Source organism: Polypterus senegalus, chromosome 12, assembly GCF_016835505.1.
Source record: "Polypterus senegalus isolate Bchr_013 chromosome 12, ASM1683550v1, whole genome shotgun sequence".
Taxonomy (NCBI): domain Eukaryota; kingdom Metazoa; phylum Chordata; class Cladistia; order Polypteriformes; family Polypteridae; genus Polypterus; species Polypterus senegalus.
This window is the reverse complement of record NC_053165.1, coordinates 137,256,435-137,280,617: the sequence shown is the minus strand read 5'-3', so window position 1 is coordinate 137,280,617 and position 24,183 is coordinate 137,256,435. Positions and strand designations below refer to the sequence as shown.

The 24,183-nt window shown below is 39.4% G+C and overlaps 1 protein-coding gene across 2 annotated transcripts in view; it reads left to right on the top strand.

Annotated features, from left to right (window-relative positions):
* Positions 1-24,183, top strand: part of otud7a (OTU deubiquitinase 7A) — a 539,312-nt gene that overhangs the window by 285,929 nt on the left and 229,200 nt on the right. For both annotated transcript variants that reach the window (XM_039773581.1, XM_039773580.1), the window contains one exon: positions 20,565-20,719. In XM_039773581.1, the coding sequence (XP_039629515.1) occupies positions 20,635-20,719 (85 nt within the window). In that variant the 5' untranslated portion in view covers positions 20,565-20,634. The remainder of the gene's footprint in view (positions 1-20,564; positions 20,720-24,183) is intronic.

Sequence of the window (24,183 nt, the reverse complement as noted above, 5' to 3'; positions counted from 1 at the left end):
GACATACTCAAGGACATTGTTGGAAATTAAGGTGAAGTGCCTTTATGATGGAAGCCAGGAAGCCCTTCGTTACGCAAGGAGCTGTGCGACTCGGGAACAAACTACCAAGACATGGAGTAGAAGCAGAAAACCTTGACAACCCTTTAGAAGAATCTGGATGAGGTATTGGGACAGCTTAGCTGTTAGCTAAACAAACGAGCTGATGGACTGAATGGTCTCCTTTTGTTTGTCATATTTCTTATTTTATATTTTTTGCTGCTAATTAATTGTTTTGTCTTAATTTTAATTCATGTTAATGTCAAGTGTTCAGTTTGTTTTTATTGTCATACCATCCATACGCCATATTGCAGTATACAGTGGGATGAAACAATGTTCCCTAGGACCACAGTGCAGCATATACATAAACAATGGTCAAGTGCAAGACAGGGAAAGAACTATACTATGCAATATAAATAAATAATAGGTAAGTGAAGAGATAGTGATACTTTCAAACAGATGATAATAAATAACTAATTAATAAATAATAACAGTAAAACTAATATTAAAAACGCCAGTAGTAACAAGTGTAACAAATGTACTGCACATACATTTGCTAATAGGGGGTAGATCAGAGGGCAGGTGGGCAGCACAGAGTTTAGAGATCGGAATTCTGAGAGGTAGAAGCTGTTGTAGTACCTCACATCATCTTCTGCCAGATGGAAGAGGGACAAAAAGACTGTGGCAGGGGTGGGAGTCGTCCTTCACAATACTGTATGCCTTGCAGATACAATGCTCTACCATGATGTCTTCAATGGAAGGCAGAGAGGACCCAACATCTTTTCTGCAGTGTGCACCATCCGTTGTAGAATCTTACTGTCAGAGACACCGCAGTTCCCAAACCAGACAGTGATGCAGCTGGTTAGAACACTCTCGATGGTGAAGCAATGAAACACACCTGAGGAATCACAAACACCTGTGACGCCAATTGTACCAAACATTATGGTGGCCTGAAATGGGGGGACCATGTAGAAAAAGCATTGTCATTTCTACACGGTATGACTAAAATGTATGCTAATCCCCTTAACCCCTTGTAGACGATTGTCGCAAAATCACTTCATAGCGTTCTGGACTGAATGCAGCCGAGGTGGCTTATGTATCCCACCAATGTCAGTTGATGCGTATTCGATACATACCAAGGATCATATTGGAAGCACTGGTCACGCCATTTAGCAGTCATAGTGGAAACTACATTCGCCTGATAGAAGTGAAGCATTGGTGTGGCCATGCACAAGGATTTTGGCTACTAATTTCGAGAAATTGTCCAAATTTGAGGTAAGTTGTGGTAAGATAAAAATACATACCAGCTTATTGTTTGCTTGTGTGCTATATTTAAATGAACAATCTCCACTTCATTTCAACAAAGTGTAATTGCAGACTGTAGTACCTATGAGGTCAGGCATGTAACGCCCCAACATCATGAAACACCCTCAACGTCTGTCACGTAACACCCATCACATTAGACTATGATTAGCATTAGGGCCCCATTACACTGTGGTTAAGATTAGGGTTGTAGGAGGGTTATCTGACTCAAAGTGCATTTTGTGACTAACGTTGTGGGCATTACCTGATCAATGTCATAGGTATTACAGGCTGCAGCTTGACCCTGCTCCTTAATTTAGCATCTGCTTGACAGCTTCAATTTTTTTTTATATATATAATTGTACATAAATTTGGGCAACAAGGGGTTAAATGAAAGTCTGCTGTGTGTAATTTAATTACATCTGAATTTTTTGGTTTGTAATTTTAAACTGTGGGGTCGATCAAAGAAAAATGTGTATTTGTCCCAAATATTATGGAGGGCATTGTATATACATGATGTACAAGTTAATCCATGTCTACAGTTTTTTTTTTTTAGGGGCAAAGTAAAGAGTTGTCTTAAAATATTTTACTATGTGTGAGTTTCTACAATATGCGAGGCTTAGAAATATAAGCCACACTTAAGACGACAGTCCACTGTATTGTGACTCACATTTTTGTAATTATGTTTAATTTGGCTTCTGACTCTCCCTGTGGCATCCTTATTTCCATGTAAATGGAAATGGTAGTCATCAGCTGATTTTGATTATACAATGTTCAAAATGTTGAGCAAAGTTGATTTTAGCATGGTGTGTGTGTGGCTGTGGAAAATCAAAATATATTTTCCCATGTTAAAATTACAATGATTTGTACTTTTAAATTGTATAGCAGAGAGGGGTACATCAAGAAAAAAAAAGTGTCTTTGTCCCAAACAGTATGGAGGGCACTGTGTAAATATTTACAGACTTCATGTGAATCCAGTTTATGTAGGAACCAGATGCTATTAATTGATGGAATGTTTCCCTAGAAAGCACTCTCCCTGTCAGTAACAAAATAATAAATATTGTAGTGTTCTACTTGAGAGCTGCTGGAAGGCTACAGTTAAAAATATTATATTATGTAAAGAAATCTCTACAGAATGACCTCCCATTTGAACTGTACCAATTACCTGGCAGGAGCTTTCTGCTAGCAGAAGCTTGGCTTTTCCACAAATCGCTCACATGCATTAGATGCACAAATATTGTTTTTTGAAGCAGTCAGTTTCTGCAGCCCTTTACTAATAGCAATCTGGTGGGACTGCAGTTCTGTTAAAGGAGCTTCCTGTGCTGCAAAACTGAGAGACATTGATTAGTCCTTCAAAATATTCATCTTATGCAACTCACCTATATAATGACTAATCTAGGAGTCTAATGGTTATTCATTGTCTGTAGTGATGAAAAGGTAGACCTGAGTGCTCGTTCTTGGAAGCAGAAGAAACGAGCTGAATGAGAGTCCATCGTGAGCCTGTGTGGTGTTTCTTCATGTCTCAGGTTCTGTGAGGCCTGAGCAACTGGCAAGCGACTTAACACTAACAACACCAAAGTTGAGCGGCGTGTTAGATAAGAGAAAATGACGATGGCAAGACACACATCCTAAAAAACAACTTAACAAAAACACAGTGGAAAATAATCTCACAAGGATGTTGTGTACCCAGCTAAAATAGATCAGAAAAGCTGTCAGGTTACCTGAAGCACCTCTGCCCATTTTCTGTGCAACCACACAACCAAACTAGGGGGCGCTGTCGCTTCTCCAAACCCACAGACAACACCTCCAGACACTAGGTAAAAGTCCCAGAAATGAATTTAATTTTGCAATACTGTCTACAAATCACCACCACCTCCACAATACACAACAATTATCAATACAATAAATCACGGTAATAAATCCTCCTCTCCACCCAGCAGTTCCGTCACACTCCCTCCTCCAAACTCTGGCTCCATCTGCTGGATTTCCTACAGTCCTTTTTATAGTGTTCGACCCAGAAGTGCTTCTGTCCTTCAGTCCATGTGATTCCATAGCACTTCTGTGTCAGATGAAAACTCTTCTTTTTCTTCAGCCCGGAAGTACTTAATTTCTTCTGTCCCCATGACTAGGAAGTACTTTCGGGCTATAAGGAAAATATAAATCCCTATGTGTCCCTGCAGCGTCCCCTGGCAGCCCCCATGGTATTCAGCAGGGCTGTGAAGCCAAACTCCATTGTCCATGATGCCCTGCGGGAATTCAGGGCACCTCCATGTTGCAGAGAGGACTCCATCTAGTGGCCTAGTGTTGACCGGAATAAACTGCTGGCCATCTCTCACAACTGACACACTTCAGCAGCATATGTATTGAGGTCACGGTGGAATAATTAGCAGGAGGATATGGATGGTGGTAGGGATAACGTAATAAAAACAATAATGCTAATTTAACAACTTTACCATTCATAACCTTTATGCCCGTCTCCTTATTTTTGTGTAGCCGAGTGCACAGTGTAATGTCTGTAAAATTTATATGAAAGTAAAATTAGTCATATCTAATATACAAGACAAATGAAGATTTTTTTTGTAAATAACTCAATAATTTGGGGCTGAAATATGGGACTGTCCTGGAAAATGCAGGCCATTTAGTAACTGTACACATCTAAAAGCAATTCTTATATCTATATATGATTTTGGACAACCGACAATTGATTTCACAAACTTGAACCTCACACATGTACACCCAAGCATCATAAAGCTATATAACACCTAGAAATTAATACAATGAATATGTAAATAATAATAAACACACACAGAAACTCCAGTTTGGACAACATGTCATACATGCGTGCCAAAGGGTCTCCATACAGACTGATCTGAGGTATGTGGTACCACCCCAGGATGAGAGGGGGTGCTGTTGCTATTAGTCTTGTCTCACTTTTCCCCTCACAGCCTCGAGAATGAGCCAACAAAACCCCGTCATGCCCATCCAGTCCACTTGGTATAAAAAGTGTCTCATTTCAGACCTGACTACCGTAAAAAGAGCGAGAAAAAGTCTGTCGTTTAAAAGGCACGGTTTCAAGGGAACTGTCCCAACCAGAGTATACCATTGAGCGTGTATTTTATTTACAGTTTTCTTTTTTTAGTTGGAATTAAACAGGAGTTTTGCCTGGTTGACACTCCAAGCCTTATCATTCACCCCTCTACAATATGTAGAAAATGTTCCTGAAGATGTGTGTGTTTATAAACATTCATTTTCCATATTACATTTTAGCCTGTGAGCACGTGTGCCATTTCCTCCATCGCCATCCCTCTGCCAGCTTTAGATATTTGTGGCATTTGCTTATCGTTTCCACTTTTTGGCCAAGCATACTTTACTTGGTCTCCAGCAGCCTCAAGATTAAAAGTTCAATTTCTTGATACAGAAAAGCAAAAAGAATAAATTCTGAGTTCATGTTTATTTAAAATATTGCATATGAGGAAGTATTTTCTATTTAAACGTGTTATTTAATTCAATTAGGAATTATGTACAGTAAGCATAGGAGTGTATAATATATATATATATATATATATATATATATATATATATATATATATATATATATATATATATATATATATATATATATATATATAAATATAAAATATGCATTAAGGTCCACAAGTCACATGTATACAAAGAAGCATGTAAGCACACAAGTTATTTATCCTTTTTCTCATCTTTCTTTTTCACTTAACAAGGGCTGTGCACCCATCCTATACTACAGCCTTCTTTCCAAGAACCACAGAATGTGCTGTTACAGCTACTTTATTAATAATTGCTTTTTGAATTAGTTATGACCACTGTCATTAAGAAGAGCAAGAGGAGCCTGAAGATCCCTGGAAATCATTCTCTGGATGATGTTGTTGCAAATCATCTCCTTTTTGTTACTGACTTTGCCTCTAACTCTGGTTAACTGGAACCCCAGGATTTTTTTAAATGATTTTATTACCATTATCAGACTTATGCACGTCACTGACTGTTTACTTGAGATAATACAAATGTATTTTAATTGCGGCATGACATGATTCTAAAATGTGTGTAATAAGAACCAATAGCGAGACCCCAGGCTTGTTTCTCCTTATTGTATGTGCATAGCAAGAAGCTATCATTTATAGCTTATAGTCATGTATGTGCTTCTGGGGACCACCAACCTGGCTCTAATGAGGTAGGCAGTACTTCCCAGGAACGAGAGGGGACGCCAACACTAACATTATCTTCTCCTTCCTTCTCCACAATAATGAAAAAAACACCCAAGAAGGATGACTGACCCTATCCCACTTCTCCGAGAGAGTGTTGCCCCTTCCAGTTTCCGCCTTATAAAACTGCCCTGTTCCAGGAAGATGGCATCAGATGCCAAACTGACTTTAGCAGAGGAGAGAGATGCTACTGCCTTATTCAACTCCTGAAGCCAAAACTTCTACTTTTTGTTTGAGCTTTTATCAGATGTCTTTTTTTTGTTGAGATTAAACAGGGTTACCAAGGTAGTACCACAACCTTCCTTTGCTTCTCTGACTTGTCTGTCCTGCCCAGATACCTCTTACACGTATTATTATTAGTATTATTATTATTATGGTTTAACAGGTGTATTTATCTTCTCTGGCTAAAAATTGAGTAACAAAGAAACTTTCTCTCAGATGGCATATTCCGACTGGCCATGTTTTCAGTTTCTGGTCTAAGCAAGATGAACTGATCATCCTCCAGGTTGTATTAATATTATTTTGCCAGCACTCCCATTTGTACTGTGCTTATATTTTGGGTATATTATCAATTAGACATAATGAATACATTTTTAATTTTTCTCCTGTTTCTTCCAGTACTCGATTTTGTTGCCTGAGGTCATGGGTATAAAAGTTAGTGTAACATATGAGGGCTATAGCAGGGGTTTGGGGACGTTTGCTATGATTCCTTGGTTCTTCTCATACGTTTTGAGTTTCAGACCTCTAATTGTGTATTCAGATCAAACATGTTTTACTTCCTATGTGTAATACTTTACATTTACTAATATTAAATTATGACACAAGTCCCTTTGTAATTATTGGACTGATTTTGGACTATCTGCCATTCTACCTGTTTTGGTATCATCATCAAGCTGGTTAAGTTTGCAGTTTATATTTCTATCCAGATCATTTATGTACAATCAGATTTTGTATTCGCAGGATCTATAGTCACAGATTTGAGTATTCATGGATGGCAGGTGATAAGTTGATGTAACGGATGGATTGATGACATGATTACAGAATAGCTTTCTGAAAGAGATGTCAAAGGTTGTCCTACCATAATACTGAATGCCCAATGATAATTTGTAATGGAGGGAGCACGGTCCGTGGACGATGAGTCCCAAATCAAATGAAACCACATGAATAAGCCAGGCACGGGACACAGAGCACAAATCCAGAATAAAATGTAATCTAAACTAATGGGTCTAATTAGCAGTGAAAGTAATATAGTAATAGACACACAAATCAGTCACCATCCTCCTGGCTTCTTATGGCTTGTTAGTTAAGTTCAGCACCTCTTCTTCGTTCTCTAAGCTGGCCAAGAGAGAACAACAGGGACTGTCGAATGGCGCAGTGATTTTAAAATTAGCTGGGAATTTAAGTCATATACAAAATAAATAAAAAAAAAGAAGGAAAAAAAGAAAAATTTAGCTTTCTACTAGGATGTTAGGTCAATGTAAAAATACACCAACCCCACAAAAAGAAATCTCAGCCTCATCTGATCTTTCTTCAGCGACAGAAACTCCTACAGCAAGCAATTAACCTTGTGTGATACATCGATGTTTTTTCTCCATTCATTTTAATTGTGTGTGTTAGATATTAAGAGTGTTAAGTTGCATTTTTAAGCCTTTTTTATTGTTGTGTAAAATGTATACAAGTGTGTAAAATTCGAAACCTGTTTAATTTATCTATTAATTACAAATCAAAATCTTTTTTTTTTTTTTTTTACATAACTTTAAGCATTTTGTGTTTCTCTTTTAAATACTGTACACTTTTTGAGTGGTATCTCTGTTTTACCTTCCAGCCAATAAATATATGGAGGACCATATACTGTCATTTATGAACAAAGTTCATAAATCGGCAAAAGTCTAATATAAATAACCTTCATTTTCTTTGTTGTAATCTCTTTTTCAACAAATAACCCAAATACACTTGCTGTAATAAACCAAATAATGTGATTTATTCATAACATAAGGATAACTGAAGATAGACTAATGCAAGTATATTATATCTACACATGGAAGTGTGTTTGTCTGTCCAGCCCAGAAGTGCAAGGAATCCCGGAAGTGCGAGGGTACTGCATGAACCTCAAAGAAATCAACTCTGTAGCCAAAGTGAAACCAGCAACAAAAGAGAAACTCGTTTAGCTGCTAATACACAAGCGAGGCAAGCACATCAGCAAAACAAAACCTCCGAGGATAGAAAAATTTCCTTCAACGCTGATAGACAACTGATGCAGTTGATTGATTAAAGTGCCAGAATCCATGGTTTCTAGGAGCCTGGGCTTTTTACAGCATGGGCTTACACAGCTAGTCTTATATATAAACATCTACAAGTGGAAGTGTGTGTTTCTGTCTGTCCGTCTGTCTGGCCCAGAAGTAAGAGGTCGGGGTAAGGACTCCACCTCCAAGGAAACAGAAACTTGCTTAGCCGCTAATACACAAGTGAGGCCAGCACATCGGCTAAATTAAACCTCTGAAGAAAGAGTCACTCGCTTATCCACAAATACAAAAGCAAAGCGAACACGTTGGAAAATGGTATCCGTTTTAAATTTCCTCCCACTGCTAATACACAAGCAAGGCAAGCACGTCGGCAAAATGAAACCTCCTAGGAGAGAGATGCCCAGAGTGGTTCCTTTCAATTACCTGACATCTCTACATTTCAATTTTTTTTCTGACGATTTCAATTGTTTCTAGGACCCCGGGCTTTTTACAGCATGGGCTTACACAGCTATGTATTATATTGATATATGTACAGTATTTACTGTAGATATATGGATGAAAGATAATAAACTACAAAACACATAAAATCATGATAGTTTAATTGAAACGTTTTCTCTCCTATAGAAAAAGGCACATAACTTATGAATTCTGATTTTTCCATTCATGTTCTCAAGATGGAAACATTCTCTAGCCAGTTAAGAACTTTCTAGTGCCTGCACCATAAAGGAGGCATTGATTTGCTCACAGCTGTGTCTGCACTGGTTTATCTCCACCACACACATGCACTTTGTGAGTATGAAAAGCTGCTCTGGACTTCCTTCTAGATTTAGGAAGAGAAATCTGTAACAACTAAAAAAATTATTCTTCACAAAGATTGTCACTCTTCAGTTACAGTCATACAAGTACCATAATGCTTTATTGTAACTGCTAAGTTACAATTAATAGTTCCCAGAATCAAAGTAAGTATACAGTACTTATGGTTTGGTGTAGATGATGCTTTGTTCATTCCGGGTCAGCTTACATGAAAGGAAGTTAAGTGTGTTTTATTTTCTTTTGTACTGAAGCTATTCTCTTTTTTTGCCTTGGTTGCAGGCAGTACTGCAGTTTTCTGTTTGAGGTTTTACACACAGTGCCCCCTTTTTGCTAGCATCAAGTTTACGTCGGCTGGGCAGTTGGTGATTAGTCAGCTCACGCCATTTAACAAAACAAATTTATGACATTTAGTGGTGTCTTTCTGGCTTGTGCAATTGCTTTTCCTTAGCAAGGTTTAGACTAATTGAACTCTTGTCTACCTTCAATAAAGAAAAGTCTTCCACTTTCTTCCAGTCCAGCATCAGGTTGCCCTTCAGAGTAACATTGATCGCTGTAGCTTTTGTTATGGCCACACTCTAGGTAATGAGGTCCCTGCTATTGAGAGCAGAAATTGTTGTCCATTTGTGAGCAGTGAGCACATAACCACAACCTTTTGGTTGACAATTAGTGTAAAGTCTTGTTCTTCAATCAATGTTGGGTGTTTAGATGGTGCCTTTTAGAGACATCTCTGAGTGTCACTGTGTGATTGATCATTTTATTAGAGAAGACCCATAGGCTGCATTCCTAACACATCCTGTACAGAGAAAACAGACACCCCTGCTGGAGTGTCTGTTGACCCCTGAGAGTCTGAGAGTTTGCATAACAAAATGAGTCTGTCCTACTCTAGCACTGCCACATAGAAAATAGTATGCGTTTAATGCTTGTCTGTCTGGTCTGCTTGTGTGGACAAAGAAGAAAGCCTGAAGGCTGGACATCTGATTTTAGAAGTAATTTGCATAAATCACGCCATTGTCTGAAATAAGAGGGAGGACGGCTGTCAGTTGGAAGTGATAGGAAAACAAGCTAAACGGATAAGCATCTGCGGTGGCCATGTAAGAAAGGGAATACGGTTATGAAGACCTATCTAGATAGGTGAAGGTCACTGTTTGTCTCCAGGGACAAGTATCCTGCATTTAGTTACAATTACAACACAGTTGAGCTTGTTGAAGTCCTTTTTGGTTTTTTTTTTGTTTTATTTTTTTTATAATGGTGTAGTGCTGATTGTGGAGACATTTTACATTTAAATATTCAGATTCTCTCAATAGCTGTCTTCTACAATTCATCTACCCATTATAATAAATCCACTTGAACTCTGGACTATTATCTGAACTTCGGGACAGTCTATGGTGTGTATTTCACTGTATATATATATTTTCACACTTTTAGGTGGTTATTGTGTATTGGGAAGACAGAAGATCATTGCTGTTTTCATGTTTGTGTCTTTCTTTTTTGAACATATATTTTTTTTTCTGGCTTTGATTAATTTGCCTTTAAGTTCATCCCGGACACAAACAGGCAGACACAGAATGTTCCAAATTACACACAGTTTAATTATAAAGTCCAGCACACAACACAGTGCCCATGCCCCAAACACCCTTTTTCTAGTTCGGTTCTCTGTCTTTCCAACTCTCCTCCCAAGCGTTGCCTTCTTCCTCCCGACTCCAGCTCGTCTACTCGAGGGGGGCGGCCTCTTTTATAGCCACCTGGTTGTACTCCAGGTGCTCTGTGACGGTCTTCCAGCAGCACTTCTGGGTGTGGCGGAAGTGCTGACATCCAGGGCTGTCCAATCCTCCAGGCACACACCTGTGGTGGCCATGGGCCCCAATAGGATTGAGTTTCCATGCTCTGTTCTCATGGACCCCATACTGACCAGGGCGGCAGCCCTCTCGTGGTCCAGGGTATGTATAGTCCCTCTTCTGGTCTTTCTAGGCGTCTCGGCCAGGCATGGTTCCCGGCCGGCCGTCACACTCCCTCTTTTACAAATGCTGTATATATTCCTTTGATAAGAGTGGATTATATCGAAGACGGTGTATGACAGAAGGCTTCAGGGTGTTATATTGGCCTATCCTTATATTAGATGCCTTACAATTTAGGAAGGTGAGCGTTATGGGTCAGTCTGTTACAGCCGATTGGGTCCGATTCGTTTCACTACAACCATGATAGTACATGCAAGCCCCATGAATACGACAACCTTACTCTACATTAAAAACAGAAGCAGCCACAGCACTAACACCACATTAATCATCAGACTGGTCTTCCTATTGAGTATCTGAGTAAATGTGAATCATAATTTTATTGTTAATTCTCCAGTTAACATCCCTTGAAAAAAGTAAATAATCACGTTGAATGCTTCATTTTAATATTGATACAAGTGTTCACTGCTAATTGTGTTTATTCAATAAGTCAACTACATTGTTAATAAGTTTTAACAAAATGTGCACTTACAATTCATAACCTCTCAAGGAAGTCATAATGGAAGGAGCAGGGCAGACTGAGACAAACTGTTACGCAACATTCCCTCAACTCAGGTGTTAATAAATAAAGCTATGTGGAAAATAGTAACCTGGCCACTGCTAATACACTATGGAAAAAACAATGACAGATGGGATAAAGCAGAACAACCACCATTTTAATGATCTCTGGGGGAAACCCCCTTTTATCAAGAGAAATACTTACTGAGGATTTCACCTTTTCAGCGTGAAAACAGCATCACTGAGGTTTTATGTTCACGTACTCAATGTCTGCTAAAGCAGCATCACAGGAATGAATTATTTCTATAATTAAATGTGAAGATCTAACGCACCTTCTGTAATTAGCTGACTAATGAGATAATTCACTTCTTTCAGTTAGCCCTATTTGTCTGTAATACTTGTGGAAAATCACTGTTAATCACAAAAATAATTTATATGTTCATACATTAATAGCATTGAAATGAGTTAGTTGGTGATCACACCGGGCGTCATTTCATTGTTATTTGCATTGTCATCTGCTGTCATCAATTTAAAGATGTGTGTGGCTTGAATCATTTTTTATTGGATGTAATATCTCACTTGTTTAACATGAAGCTTTCTGCCACCTACAGTAGTTTATATATATATTTAGATCTTTATGGTTATGGAAAAATCTATGACATAACAAAGACAATTTGCATTGCATTTTCTGTATTGAATATTCCAGTAGCTGTTACATGCTGTTGGTTCCTAGGACATGAGTCACTATCACACACTGGTGGAATTGTTACTTTTCGCAGCTAGTGGATGGCACAAACTGCTGACACTAAACTGCTAAATTCACATAGCACCACTCGGCACTCAGAACAAACGACTCTCTTAACAAAGGAAGCTTTACTTCCTACTGAGCACGACGCGCTCAACTACAAAGTGACTCTTCATTTTTTTTTTTTTCCATTTAACAGTTATTCACATGTTGCTTAGCTAGGCTCTTCCTGACAGGGCCAGATTAGTCGCACATAGCTGATGAGCAGTTAGATCCAGGTAACGTTCCTGCATTTTGTTGTCTGTTTGTGTGTAATATGGCTCAAGTTCAGCAACTGCTTACTAAATTTAAGAAAGTTTTTAGAAGAAAAGAATGATGATTACAAAAAGTAAATGTACTTGTTATTAATTTCATTTCTTTTTTCTATACAGAAATTTGTGTAGAGCTAATGTAAAGTGTTCTGAATGATCTATTGCTATTTCTGTTCTCTTGTCCTGTACTTGAACTAGAACGTGGACTGCAGTGGTAAGAGACTGGTCAGGAGTGATCAATTAAACTTTATTAGAAGTCGTGTCTGTCATAATGATTACCATTAAAAGAGCTTTAGAAAGTAATTAGCACTACAGTTAAGGCGATGTGACCTTTTCTGACAGCATCTTGCTCTTCACCATTTATCAACAAGCAGTGCATAGGAGTCAGTACTGCCAGTGTTCTTTTTTTTTTTTGTATTTATCATTACATACCATATAAATGATTAGTCTTTTAGCTGACAGGCTCCCGAGTTCTATGATAGTCTGTGTGGAGTGTACATGGCCTCTCTGTGTAGTATTTCTCTGCGTTTTTTTGATTTTCAGCCATATGTCAAACCTGCAAGGTTCTGTAGGTTGAGCATCCCAGACTTGGCTCCTGCTTTGCACCTGATGCTTCTGTGATCTGCTCAGCTCCACACCATCCTGCACTGGGCAGCGCAAAAATCAGCAAATACACAAGTAGATGAATCAACTTCAAGTGTATGTTACAGAAATCTTCTTTTATTTCATGCTCTGTGTCCTCTATCAGCCTTTTAACTCCTTATACAATAAATGCAGCTCAATTACAATACTGTGTTATCAAAGTAATTTATTAGATACCATACCGTACCTAAGCTGGTACCTGGAAGGTTACCAGATCAAATCCCATTACTGCTGGAAGGGATCCTACTCCATTAGGCCCCTGAGCAAGGCCCTTAACCTAAAGTATTCTCTAGGGGTGCTTTACAATGGCTGACCCTGCACTCTGACCCCCCAAAGTTCAGGCAAAAAGGCATTTTGCCCTTATGGATTAATATGATGTACTAAACAGCAAAACTTTTTAAGCACACTTAATACAGGGACCAGGGTGTAAGGCAGAAAGAATCCCCCTGGAAAAGGGTGCCAGTCCATTTCAAGGGAACAAACGCATCACACACACAGACACACACACTAGGGCCAGTTTAGCATCACCAGTCCACCTAACTATGGAAGACACAGAAAGAACATGCAAACTTCACACAGGATGGACCCAGGACACAAATCCCCCATCTCTTTACTATCACTGCATCATCGTGCTGCCTAGTTTATTAGAGGTGTCTTCAAAATGGCCAAAGGCACTGATTAGCTACTTGTTTGTGTACTTAACTGTTTGGAATCTGGAAGTCTTCCTTTAAACAAATGCCGAAGCTTAGATACAGTATGTTCTTATGTTTCAAATTGCAAGTTTATCTCCAAATTGTTTTGCCTTATTGTAGGACTCTTTTATCACCTTTAGAGTAGGCCCTTCTCTGTATCTTCACAAGAATTTGAAGATTCTGTGAGATTCCAAAATCTCATTACAGCTCTGCACTTTCTTTCATATGCTGTTTTTGTTTGCATTAGATATACATTTTTCCCATTCCAAAGCTGCTGATTTATTAGTGCAATTTAAAACCTTCCAAATGTCTAGAAAATCTAAAAAAAAAAAATTCTTTCATCCGTCCACTTTCTGAAGCCACATTCTCCATTTGAAGGTCATGGAGAGCCATGTCCTAGTCTGAACGTGTTAGCTGAAAGACAAAATGGGGCTGCCAATACAGGAAAAGGCATACCTAGAGTAATATATTCATACCACTTTGAGACGCTCATAAGCTTAACGCACACATGTCTGAGCGAGGTAGGAAACCCCAAAATCATATAAGACAGTAATCTAACCCTAGAGCTCTGTATTAAGTAATGTTTCCTATCCTTTGCACTCTGAATTTCAGTTACTTCCCTCTGGAAAAAAAGTTTACTGTTCCCAAAAGCAGAACAAAAAGATATAAAAATAGCTTTGTTCCACCAATAATCACACAACCCAATGAATCTTAGATTTAGTAATTATTATTTTTTTTATATGTATTATTTTGGGTTTAATTTAAACCTTTTGTTTTAACATGTTTTTTATCGTACTTAAATGGAATTCTATGTGTGTGTGTCTGCTTTTAATCATTTGTTGTCAAAAAGGACAGTCAATCTTGTACTGCAACACAATTTACCTATGGTGCTAATAAAGTAAACCAAACCTAACCTAAAAACTGACCCCTGTGTCTATTCTGCACCTAACCTATACAATGTGATCTTCCTGTCAAAACAGAAACAAGCATCCTCTATTTTGTTTTTTCAGATTAATATATAACGTAACAATAGGTTTCATAAATGATGTCATTCATATAACTTTACAGATATTAAGCTACTTCTGTTCTGATGACATCACACACTGTGCTCTTCTGCATTTTTTCCCAGGCAACAATTAAACAAATGCTCTGAAACTGTGGCGCCCGTGAAAACAGTGCACCATCTCAAATAACCGTTACTTCAAAATCAAAGCAAAATTTAAATTCTAATGTGTCAAAACCCCTAGAGGGTGGAAAACATTATTTCTAACCATACCATAAGTCTAGAAAAATTACCATTTCATGACAAATTCATAATCACATAGGACAGACTATTTCTGTTCCTCACTAGAATTAGCAGGGTTGTACCTTGGGCCATTAAAAACTGTTCTAGAAAGACAGCCTGAGGAGTTCTCAAGGGGATTTCTGATCCTAGAAGCTGTTCCCAGTTAAGGTGGCCAGAAGCCTGGCTTTTGAGTTCACTGCCCCCCATCAGATGTCACCTTGAGCTGGACGTTGATTTGTCCTCCTTTTGGGAGTTTGGCAGGACTCTGAGAGCTGAGTCTGGCCTGCAGGAGGACATCAAAAATGCCAGCAATAGCAATAGAGTATGTAATTTGCTGGTAGACTCTGCTATAGCCATTCTATGATATAATGTACAGGCCGATGGGCTTTGCTCAGAGCAGATAAGACAACAAAGCTGCAGTGAGCTGTGGAAAGAGGTTGATTTTTTTGTTCTTGGTTGAATAAAGATTTGCCAATGGCATGTCTGTCAATATGCAATAAGTCAAACTAGAGGTTGACACATTTGTTGATACAAATTGCGAGAATGAGGCAATGTGACCAATTGCTGTAGTGCAGTATGCTGATGATAGGTTGGTTCCACACGTTCTGTATAGTGCAAGATAATGTGTGTTTTGTTGATGTAAAATGTAAAAAAATTGTTTTGTTGGCCCTCATGCAACACATTGTAGATCACAGCACTTCACCCTCAGTAAAAATGCATTTAAATACAGTATCTATGGCAGTAGGTGCCCACTAAGAAAGCAAAAACATGTTTGATATATCAATATTTAGAGGTTAAAACAACCCATACAATTGGAACACTAAATATTCTGAAATCTAAAAAATGGTATGGCAGATTTCATTGAAATTCAGTGAGGTTATAGAAAACAGAAAATTAGTCAACTTGTGTTTTTTTTTTTTTTATTTGTAAATATTTTTCAATAATAATGCTGTAGCAGTATATAATAACACACTAGGGTCTGCATGTCCAGTTCTACAGAGCAATCAGATTGGACAGTTTGGCTTTGGTGACGCATCGGAGGAGGAACTGCGAGTGTGAGACACATGAGAGGAGAAAAGGCGTTGAAGGCACTCTGAGAGATCTGCCATCATTGACGAAAAGTATAAAACTCAACAAAAGGCGAGAAAGGCACCTCAAATATAATGACAGAGTATGAGAAGTTGGCTTTATGGGAAAGTGTTTGAGAGAGGGAGTGTCAGTGAAGAGAAGTTACATATAGGGCAAGAGACAGCAAATATTTACAAATAATTCTATTACCTGTCTTCAAGAGGTGCCATGGCTAATATATATCTATCTATTATATAAAACATTTTTTGGTTGAGATTTTATCATCTCAGGGAGATACTTTGAAGTCCCACGAGACTTCTTGCATGTCACTCACTACTTACAAACAATTTCTCGGAGAGACTTTAACGTCCCATGGGACAAGGAAGTGAAACAAAAGGGCAGCTGCTGTACAGGCTTTTAAATGATCGACATGCAGCACGACATGCAGATCACGCAGCTCGGTAGCAGCTAGCAGACAGCCAGCAGCTTATCCGTCCGCCTCTCCTTAGCATGCGTTCAGAAATTTCACAACTTGAGGGGCAGAGTTGTGGTGTGGGCGAGCGAAGCCAGTAGGGGGCACAGCCCCCTAGTGTGTATATATATATATATATATATATATATATATATATATATATAGATATATATATAGATATAGATATAGATATAGATATAGATATAGATATAGATATAGATATAGATATATATATATATATAGATATATATATATAGATATATAGATATAGATATATATATAGATATATATATAGATATATTATACACAGTCAGTCAGACATTTCATTTAAAATTATTTAATTTTACAAAAGTACCTTGAAAAGGCTCATTGTCACTTAGCCCAGCCCAGCACAGCACAATATACACAAAATAGTTTAACTCCTTCCTTTGTCTGTTCATCCACACCTCCCAGCTGTAGCGATGTGGTCCATTTTTATGCTGGACCCATGATGACAGTATTTCCAGGTCAGGCAGAAGCCCCTCAAAATAGGTATAATTCTTCCCTACTGCTCCCCCTGGCGGCACCCATGGCACTCAGCAGGGTTGTCCAATGGAACCACAGCTTCCATCATAACATCATACGGGGTTATGCATGGGTGCACCGGCCCAGGAGTGCTACCATCTAGCGTGTCAGGGGGACTGTACTATCACAGATGGCTGGTTCCCCTATTCTACCCACTTTATAGTCCTGACTGGTAACAAGAAGTCCCGTTATATATGGTCCTTTCACCATGACCATGTATTCAGTATCCTTATTTTTGGAAATGGCCACCAAATCCCTGGTACATGTCAGGAAGCAATGCCTAGCTCAAGGTTTCTAGATAGCGAAAGGTAGTATTCACAGTTGTGAAGTGTGAAGTGTGAAGTGGGTAATTGGTGTTACTTTGGCAAATTAGACAGGAGCAAATACTCTTTAAGAAAGCCAAATATCATGGTAGGTTATTTGTTGTCCTTTGTTTTGCACACTCTTCTGCACTTTGTGTATTCCTCACCTGCATAATTGTTTATTTTTATGATCAATAATCGTTTTTTGTACTTTTTTTGGCCTCCTTGATGTGTTATAGGATCAGGGGCAGCTAAAGAGATCTGTCTAACATTCCCAATATACAGTAGTTTTTGTGGCAGCCTTGTGTTTGGGCTGCCTCTATGGATATTTTCTTCCATATCCCAAAATAATGTATGTGTTTGGTTAATTGATAGATAGATAGATAGATAGATACTTTATTAATCCCAAGGGGAAATTCACATAATCGGTGGCTCTAAATTGTCCTTGTTTTATTTCGGAGAGTGGGTACATGAATGGGTATGCCCTGTTCAAACCCGTCTCTTGCCTATTGAGCAGTGTGACTGGGATAGATTCTGGTTTTTCACAACCCTAAGCTGGACTTAAGCAGGTTTATGAATGTTATGCTATGTTATAATTTACGTGACTAATGCACCATTAGAGGCTTACTGTACAAAAGCTTACTCCAACATTTAACAAATTGATCACTTTTTTATCATGCCAGATGACTAAGCTTTAATGTCAAATAGATAAACGCTGTCCTAATGGAGATTCCCTTTTGCTTCATCATTTGATGCAGAGGTTTATGTGGTTGTTTCACAACCTAATAAATTCTGTGGAAAGTCTTCTTCCTATGCTGCCACCTTAAATAACATGTTCAAGAAAATTTCTTCTGTCTAGCAGTGATGTTTCATCTGCTTATTACTCATAAAAGTGAACAGATAGTGTCTCTCTTCAGAAATGTGTTACTCCTGCTGGTGTTGTGAAATAGGGCACAGCGTTACTGCTCAACACACGGGAGATGAACGAAAGGAAGACAATTGTGCTGCGTGCATCTCACATCTTCTTCTGTTTTATTAATCAGCAAATTTACTCATTTTTATGCTTCCTGTCCCCTATAACTCACTCCATGGGTCCAGTTTAAGACTAAAGTGATGATGCTCGTCAGCTTCTTAATCTTCATAAAATGATACTCTGCTTTAGACATATGTACTTTATCTTTATTGATGTATTAACATTGTTTAGTTTCTTACTCAATTACTTCTGTTCCTCTCTAACTGCTGACGGTGGCTAATGCATGCACTTAATGCAATCTCTAGATGCAGTGTCCAGATATATCTTATATTGCTTTATTCACTAAGTATTGACCTTCATACATTTATAAAATTCTGTACAGTGAAAGAAAGAAATATCCTTGGCTATATTTCCCTTGTAATACTGAGCAAACGTTGTATGAAAGGTATGATCAAAACTACTAATTACTTCATTTTCATACCCACAGTAGATTCAGATTGTTCTGTTATAGGTATAGAACAACCTGGTTTAGAAGACAGAGAGATGAATGGATGGGCGGACATCAGAATGTGACTAACGGGACTGATGTGTCATAGAATTTCGCACTTAAATAAGATTTTCTGTTCACTCCATTGAGACACTAAGATGACAACACCAAATAAGTCTGCTTAGGATTTGATGGTTGAACCTTTCCGTAACTTTAAGGAAATGTCTATACCAAATTTGCATTTTATAAACCCTGACTCTTGGCATGTCAGAGGATTTGGTCTCTAGAAAGTGTGGTTTAACCTCTTTTGGGGACGCAAGCTGGTGGGGTGGATGGAGAAAGGAAAGAGAGCAAGTTACTATTTATCAAATTTTTTTTAACCCCTTATGTGCCAACATAATGATAACTCTTTAGACATAATAGTCAGCAATAACAATATTAAATCAGTGTTAAAGCTAAATCTACTACTACTTTTATTTAAGATTCCCAAATGTTCAGAAACAATATTTATCTGACTAAACATTGAACTTTGTAAGCTGGAATGTCAAAGCAAATATAAAAAAAACTGTTCTCCCACCTCACACAATGGCTTAAGCTTGTGTCTGAGAGTAATCAAGATTATTTATTTATTTATTTTCCTCACAGTTAAGTCAAGGTTACACAGCAAATTACTTCCTAGTTAAACTAAAAAAAAAATGATGAAAAGAAACAAAACATCAGAAGATTAAAAGAAAGCAGGAGAAAAAAGAGGGAGGTACGTTGGCGCAGTGGTAGCGCTGCTGCCTCACAGTAAGGTGACCTGTGTTCGCTTCCCGGGTCCTCCCTGCGTGGAGTTTGCATGTTCTCCCTGTGTCTGCATGGGTTTCCTCCACGTACTCCGGTTTCCTCCCAGAGTGCAAAGACATGCAGGTTTCGTGCATTGGTGATTCCAAATTGTACTTGGTGTGTGTGCGTGTGTGTGTGTGTGTGTGTGTGCCCTGCAGAGGGTTGGTGCCCTGCCTGGGGTTTGTTCATGCCTGGCTGGGATTGGCTCCAGCACACACCCCCTGTGACCCTGTGTTAGGATGTGACCCGAAATTTGCGCGATAGACATATGCACACTGACAAAACAGCGCCGATTAAAACTAGCCGTCAAAATCGCTGCCGACAAAATCGCGAAAGTTTCATTAATTATGAATTACTGGTTTAAAGCATATATAATAATGTTTATTTTAGTAGTCAATATTATGAGACGCGGCATGCCATCAGCACAGCACGCAGATAGTCCTTAAGATCACGCCCTGCATATGTAGGAAGAATTGCAGCAAGGGCGTCCCACTTTCTTGGCCTCTCTCGTGATTTTGTCGGCGCACATTTGTCGAAAACCAGTTAGCGGGTTTGTCGGCGCTCATTTGTCCGTCCACGGTTTTGTCGGGTGCATATGTCTATCGCACTTTTGTCGGTGAACCATGTTAGGATATAGCGGGTTGGAAAATGACTGACTGACTGCCTCTACACTCTCCTAGCTATCATTGTGGTTCAACAAAGTACTGAATTAAGGGTCTGAATACTTTCTGAATCCACTGGATGCTGTACAGTATATATTGCCTTATATACTAAATATCGGTCTTCACGCATTTAAGTTTTTTAAAATGAAAGAAGATCATTATGTTTTTTTCACTTGCAGCACTAAGTGCATTTAATATAAAAACTGTATTTAGGATTATTTATTCATTAATTTTCATACCTACTTAATCTAGTTTAGGCATCAAAAGATTCTGATCAATCCTGAGATGTCCAGTGCTTTTCCAAGATGATCCTTTAAGCTCGGTGTCTTCGATTTTCAAAGTTGTAACATTTGGATTGTGCATGCTTTAATAAATGGGTTTCTTTCATCTTTTGTTTCAGATGAGAGCCTGAAAGGCTGGCGACTTCCACGGGTTTTGCTAAGGGCTGGGCAGTGCCTCTACATGATCACATGACTCTGGATATGGATGCAGTCCTGTCAGACTTTGTTCGGTCCACAGGGGCAGAACCTGGTCTGGCAAGAGACCTGCTAGAAGGTAAGAGCTCACTGTCTCATTTTAAGTGTATGAAACAATTTATGAAGTGTAAATGCTTTGCACCTGTAGAGGTCATCTCCATCAAAAGGACCACCTAGAAGTTAGCTCTGCATATGTACATACTAATATATGGAAAGCATTCCCGTATAACCACTTTGCTTTATTTGTTACATTGGTTACCTGCTAAAGAGCAGATCCAACATATGATTCTGCTACTTGTATACAAGTGTCTTGCTGCTATTGCACCCACATATCTTTGGGACTGACTTACTCCGTCCATGTTAGCTTTCACTCTCAGGTCTGCATCTTCTAATTCTTTGGTTGTTCAGCAGACAAAGCTGTATACAATGGGTGATTGAGCATTGAGGTAGTCCTGTAGAGTCCAAATTGTTGAAGTAGAATGAAAAATAAATTCCTTGTGTATGCGTGTGTGTATGTGTATATATATATATTGTATTTACTCATGTACCACACGCCATCGTGTAAGACGCGCACCCTAATTTTTACAAAGAAAATCGCGAAAATCGTTTTGCCCCACGTACGACGCGTTATGTGATTGTATAGGAAGTGTTCAGAGAGAGAGAGAGCGTGAGCGAGAAAGAGCGAGTGCGTGAGCCAGTGAATGAGAGAGAGAGAGCGCGAGTGCGCGTGTGAGCGAGATAAAGAGAGAGCGTGAGTACACGAGCAAGCGAGCGAGAGAGAGAGAGCATGAGAGAGAGAGCGCGAGTGTGCAAGCAAGCAAGCGAGAGAGAGAGCGCGAGTGTGCGAGCAAGCAAGCGAGAGAGAGAGCACGAGTACGCGAGCAAGCGAGTGAGAGAGAGAGCGCGAGTGTGCGAGCAAGTGAGAGAGAGAGCGTGAGTGCACGAGTAAGCGAGCGAGAGAGAGCATGAGCAAGCGAACGAGAGAGTGAGTGAGCGAGCCCAAGCAGAAGTAAATATTACAGAATTACATTTCATCGTGTATGACGTGCACCTGATTTTCTAATGCTAATTTTCGGGAAAAAATGTGAGCGTGGTACACGTGTAAATATGGTGTGTGTGTGTATATATATATATATATATATATTGTGGCAGTAGGGGGCAGTAGTGTGTATATGGTGTGTGTGTGTGTGTATATATATATATATATATATATATATATATATATATATTGTGGCAGCCTCTCCTCCTGCCCCAGACACTTTGCTCCTCTCCCACCCAGCACAGCTCAGTGTCTGGACTGAGGCACCGTCCTTTTATAGCCCCTGACCCGGAGGTGTTCCTGTCCCAGCAGTCCACAGTTCCTTATTCCTTCCGGGTCAGGGCAATCAGTCTTTCACATCACCCCGGGAGCACGCCATTCCTTCCCGTCACGTGACTGTGACGTACTCCCGGGTCATAAGGCACAACTGATCCCACAAGTCCCCCCACAGTGACTCCTGGTGGTCCCCAAGGTATCCAGCAGGGCTGTGTATAAACACTACAGAGTCCATAAGGCCCTGCTGGACCTCAGGGCACGATCCTGGTGTCGGAGAGCTCCTCCTGTCGGCCTGGGGTGCGGACGGCCTGGGAAGCCGGCAGTCTTCCACATATATATATATATATATATATATATATATATATATATATATATATATATATATATATATATATATATATATATATATATATATATATATATACTCAGCAAAAAAAGAAACGTTCCTTTTTCCAGGACTGTGTATTTCAACAAGAATGTTTTAAAAATCCAAATAACTTAACAGATCTTCATTGTAAAGGGTTTAAACAATGTTTTCTATGCATGTTCAATTAACCATAATCAATTAATTAACATGCACCTGTGGAATGGTCGTTAAGACCAGCTTACAGAAAGTAGGCATTTAAGGTCACAGTTCTAAAAAAGCAGGACACTAAAGAGACTTGTCTACCGACTGTGAAAAACACCCAAAGAAAGATGCCCAGGGTCCCTGCTCATCTGTGTGAGGACTGCTGATGTGGCTAGGGCAATAAATTGCCATGTCCGCACTGTGAGACGCCTAAGACAGCGCTACAGGGAGACAGGAAGGACAGCTGATCATCCTCGCAGTGGAAGAGCCCGGATCTCAATCCCATTGAGCACGTCTGGGACCTGTTGGATCGCAGGGTGAGGGCTAGGCCATTCCCCAGAAATGTCCAGGAACTTGCAGGTGCCTTGGTGGAAGAGTGGGGTAACATCTCACAGCAAGAACTGACAAATCTGGTCCAGTCCATGAGGAGGAGATGCACTGCAGTACTTTAAGCAGCTGGTGGCCACACCAGATACTGACTGGTACTTTTGATTTTGAGCCTCCCTTCATTCAGGGACACATTGTGAAACATTTTTAGTTTATGTCTTATGGTGTTGACTCTTTTAGTGTTCATACAAATATTTACACATTAAGTTTACTGAAAGTAAAAACAGTTGAAAGTCAGAGGACGTTTCTTTTTCTGCTGAGTATATATATATATAATATATATATAAAATGTATGGGGTGCACTCTACGTCCCCTGGAACACTTGGTGGCAGCCCCCCTGGGTTGCATCGGGGCCATTATCTTGGAATACTGGAGTTCATCCTTGTTGGGCTCTGTGGCCACCGCCAGGGGGAACTGCAAGGCTTCCTGACCCTGTGTGGGCGGCAATGGGTAGGCTATAAAGGGAGCCTACAGCCACTGCTGAGGGTGCCAGATTCAGGAGGAGGAGGAGGAAGCTGCCTGGGTGGAGTGGAGGAAGAGTATTTTATTTGAGTTTATTTGGTGACTTATTTTTTGTGACTTCTCTGACCGATCTAAGTATTATAGTTTGGTTGCGGTGCCAATTTATTTGCGTGAATCTGAGAGACATGCAGCAGGCTAAGCGTAATGGGAGGCGGGACCTCAGGAGTAGGGAGCCAGGCGGGGCCATCCTCACTCACACGCCAGCCTCCATTCGAGTTGCCACTTATTAGAGCGCACCTTGCCTCCACTTAGCTAACGATACCTGTTTATTCAGCAGACATTATCATCTAGAGATTATTAGTAACATTTGATGTTTTTGAGAGAGAGATCACAGCTACATGTGTTTTAGATGGTACCTACTCATTGGCAAAGATATTACGGCCATGTGCTCTTCTCCCCATGCGGGGGACACTCTCCCATCAAAGGTGAATACAATCAGATACAGTGTTAAGGTTTGACGTTGGAGTGTACCTACTGTACCTTCTGCTTGGCCAGAGACACCTTGCCAGTATTTACATTTTTGGCAAAGAGATCACATTCTCATCCCTGATTGCAAAACCAAAACTATTGTATATCAAGAGGCCCTCGGATATGAAAGCTATCAATGTAAACTCTTCTCAATACAAATTATTACATTTTTTTTATTTGATTTTTTAAAGTTTGTCCTGTTTCACTATTACGCGGGCAGAGCCACGGGGGACAGCTAGTATTTTATATATTAATATAAAGCACATGTATCTACGGTTTTGTT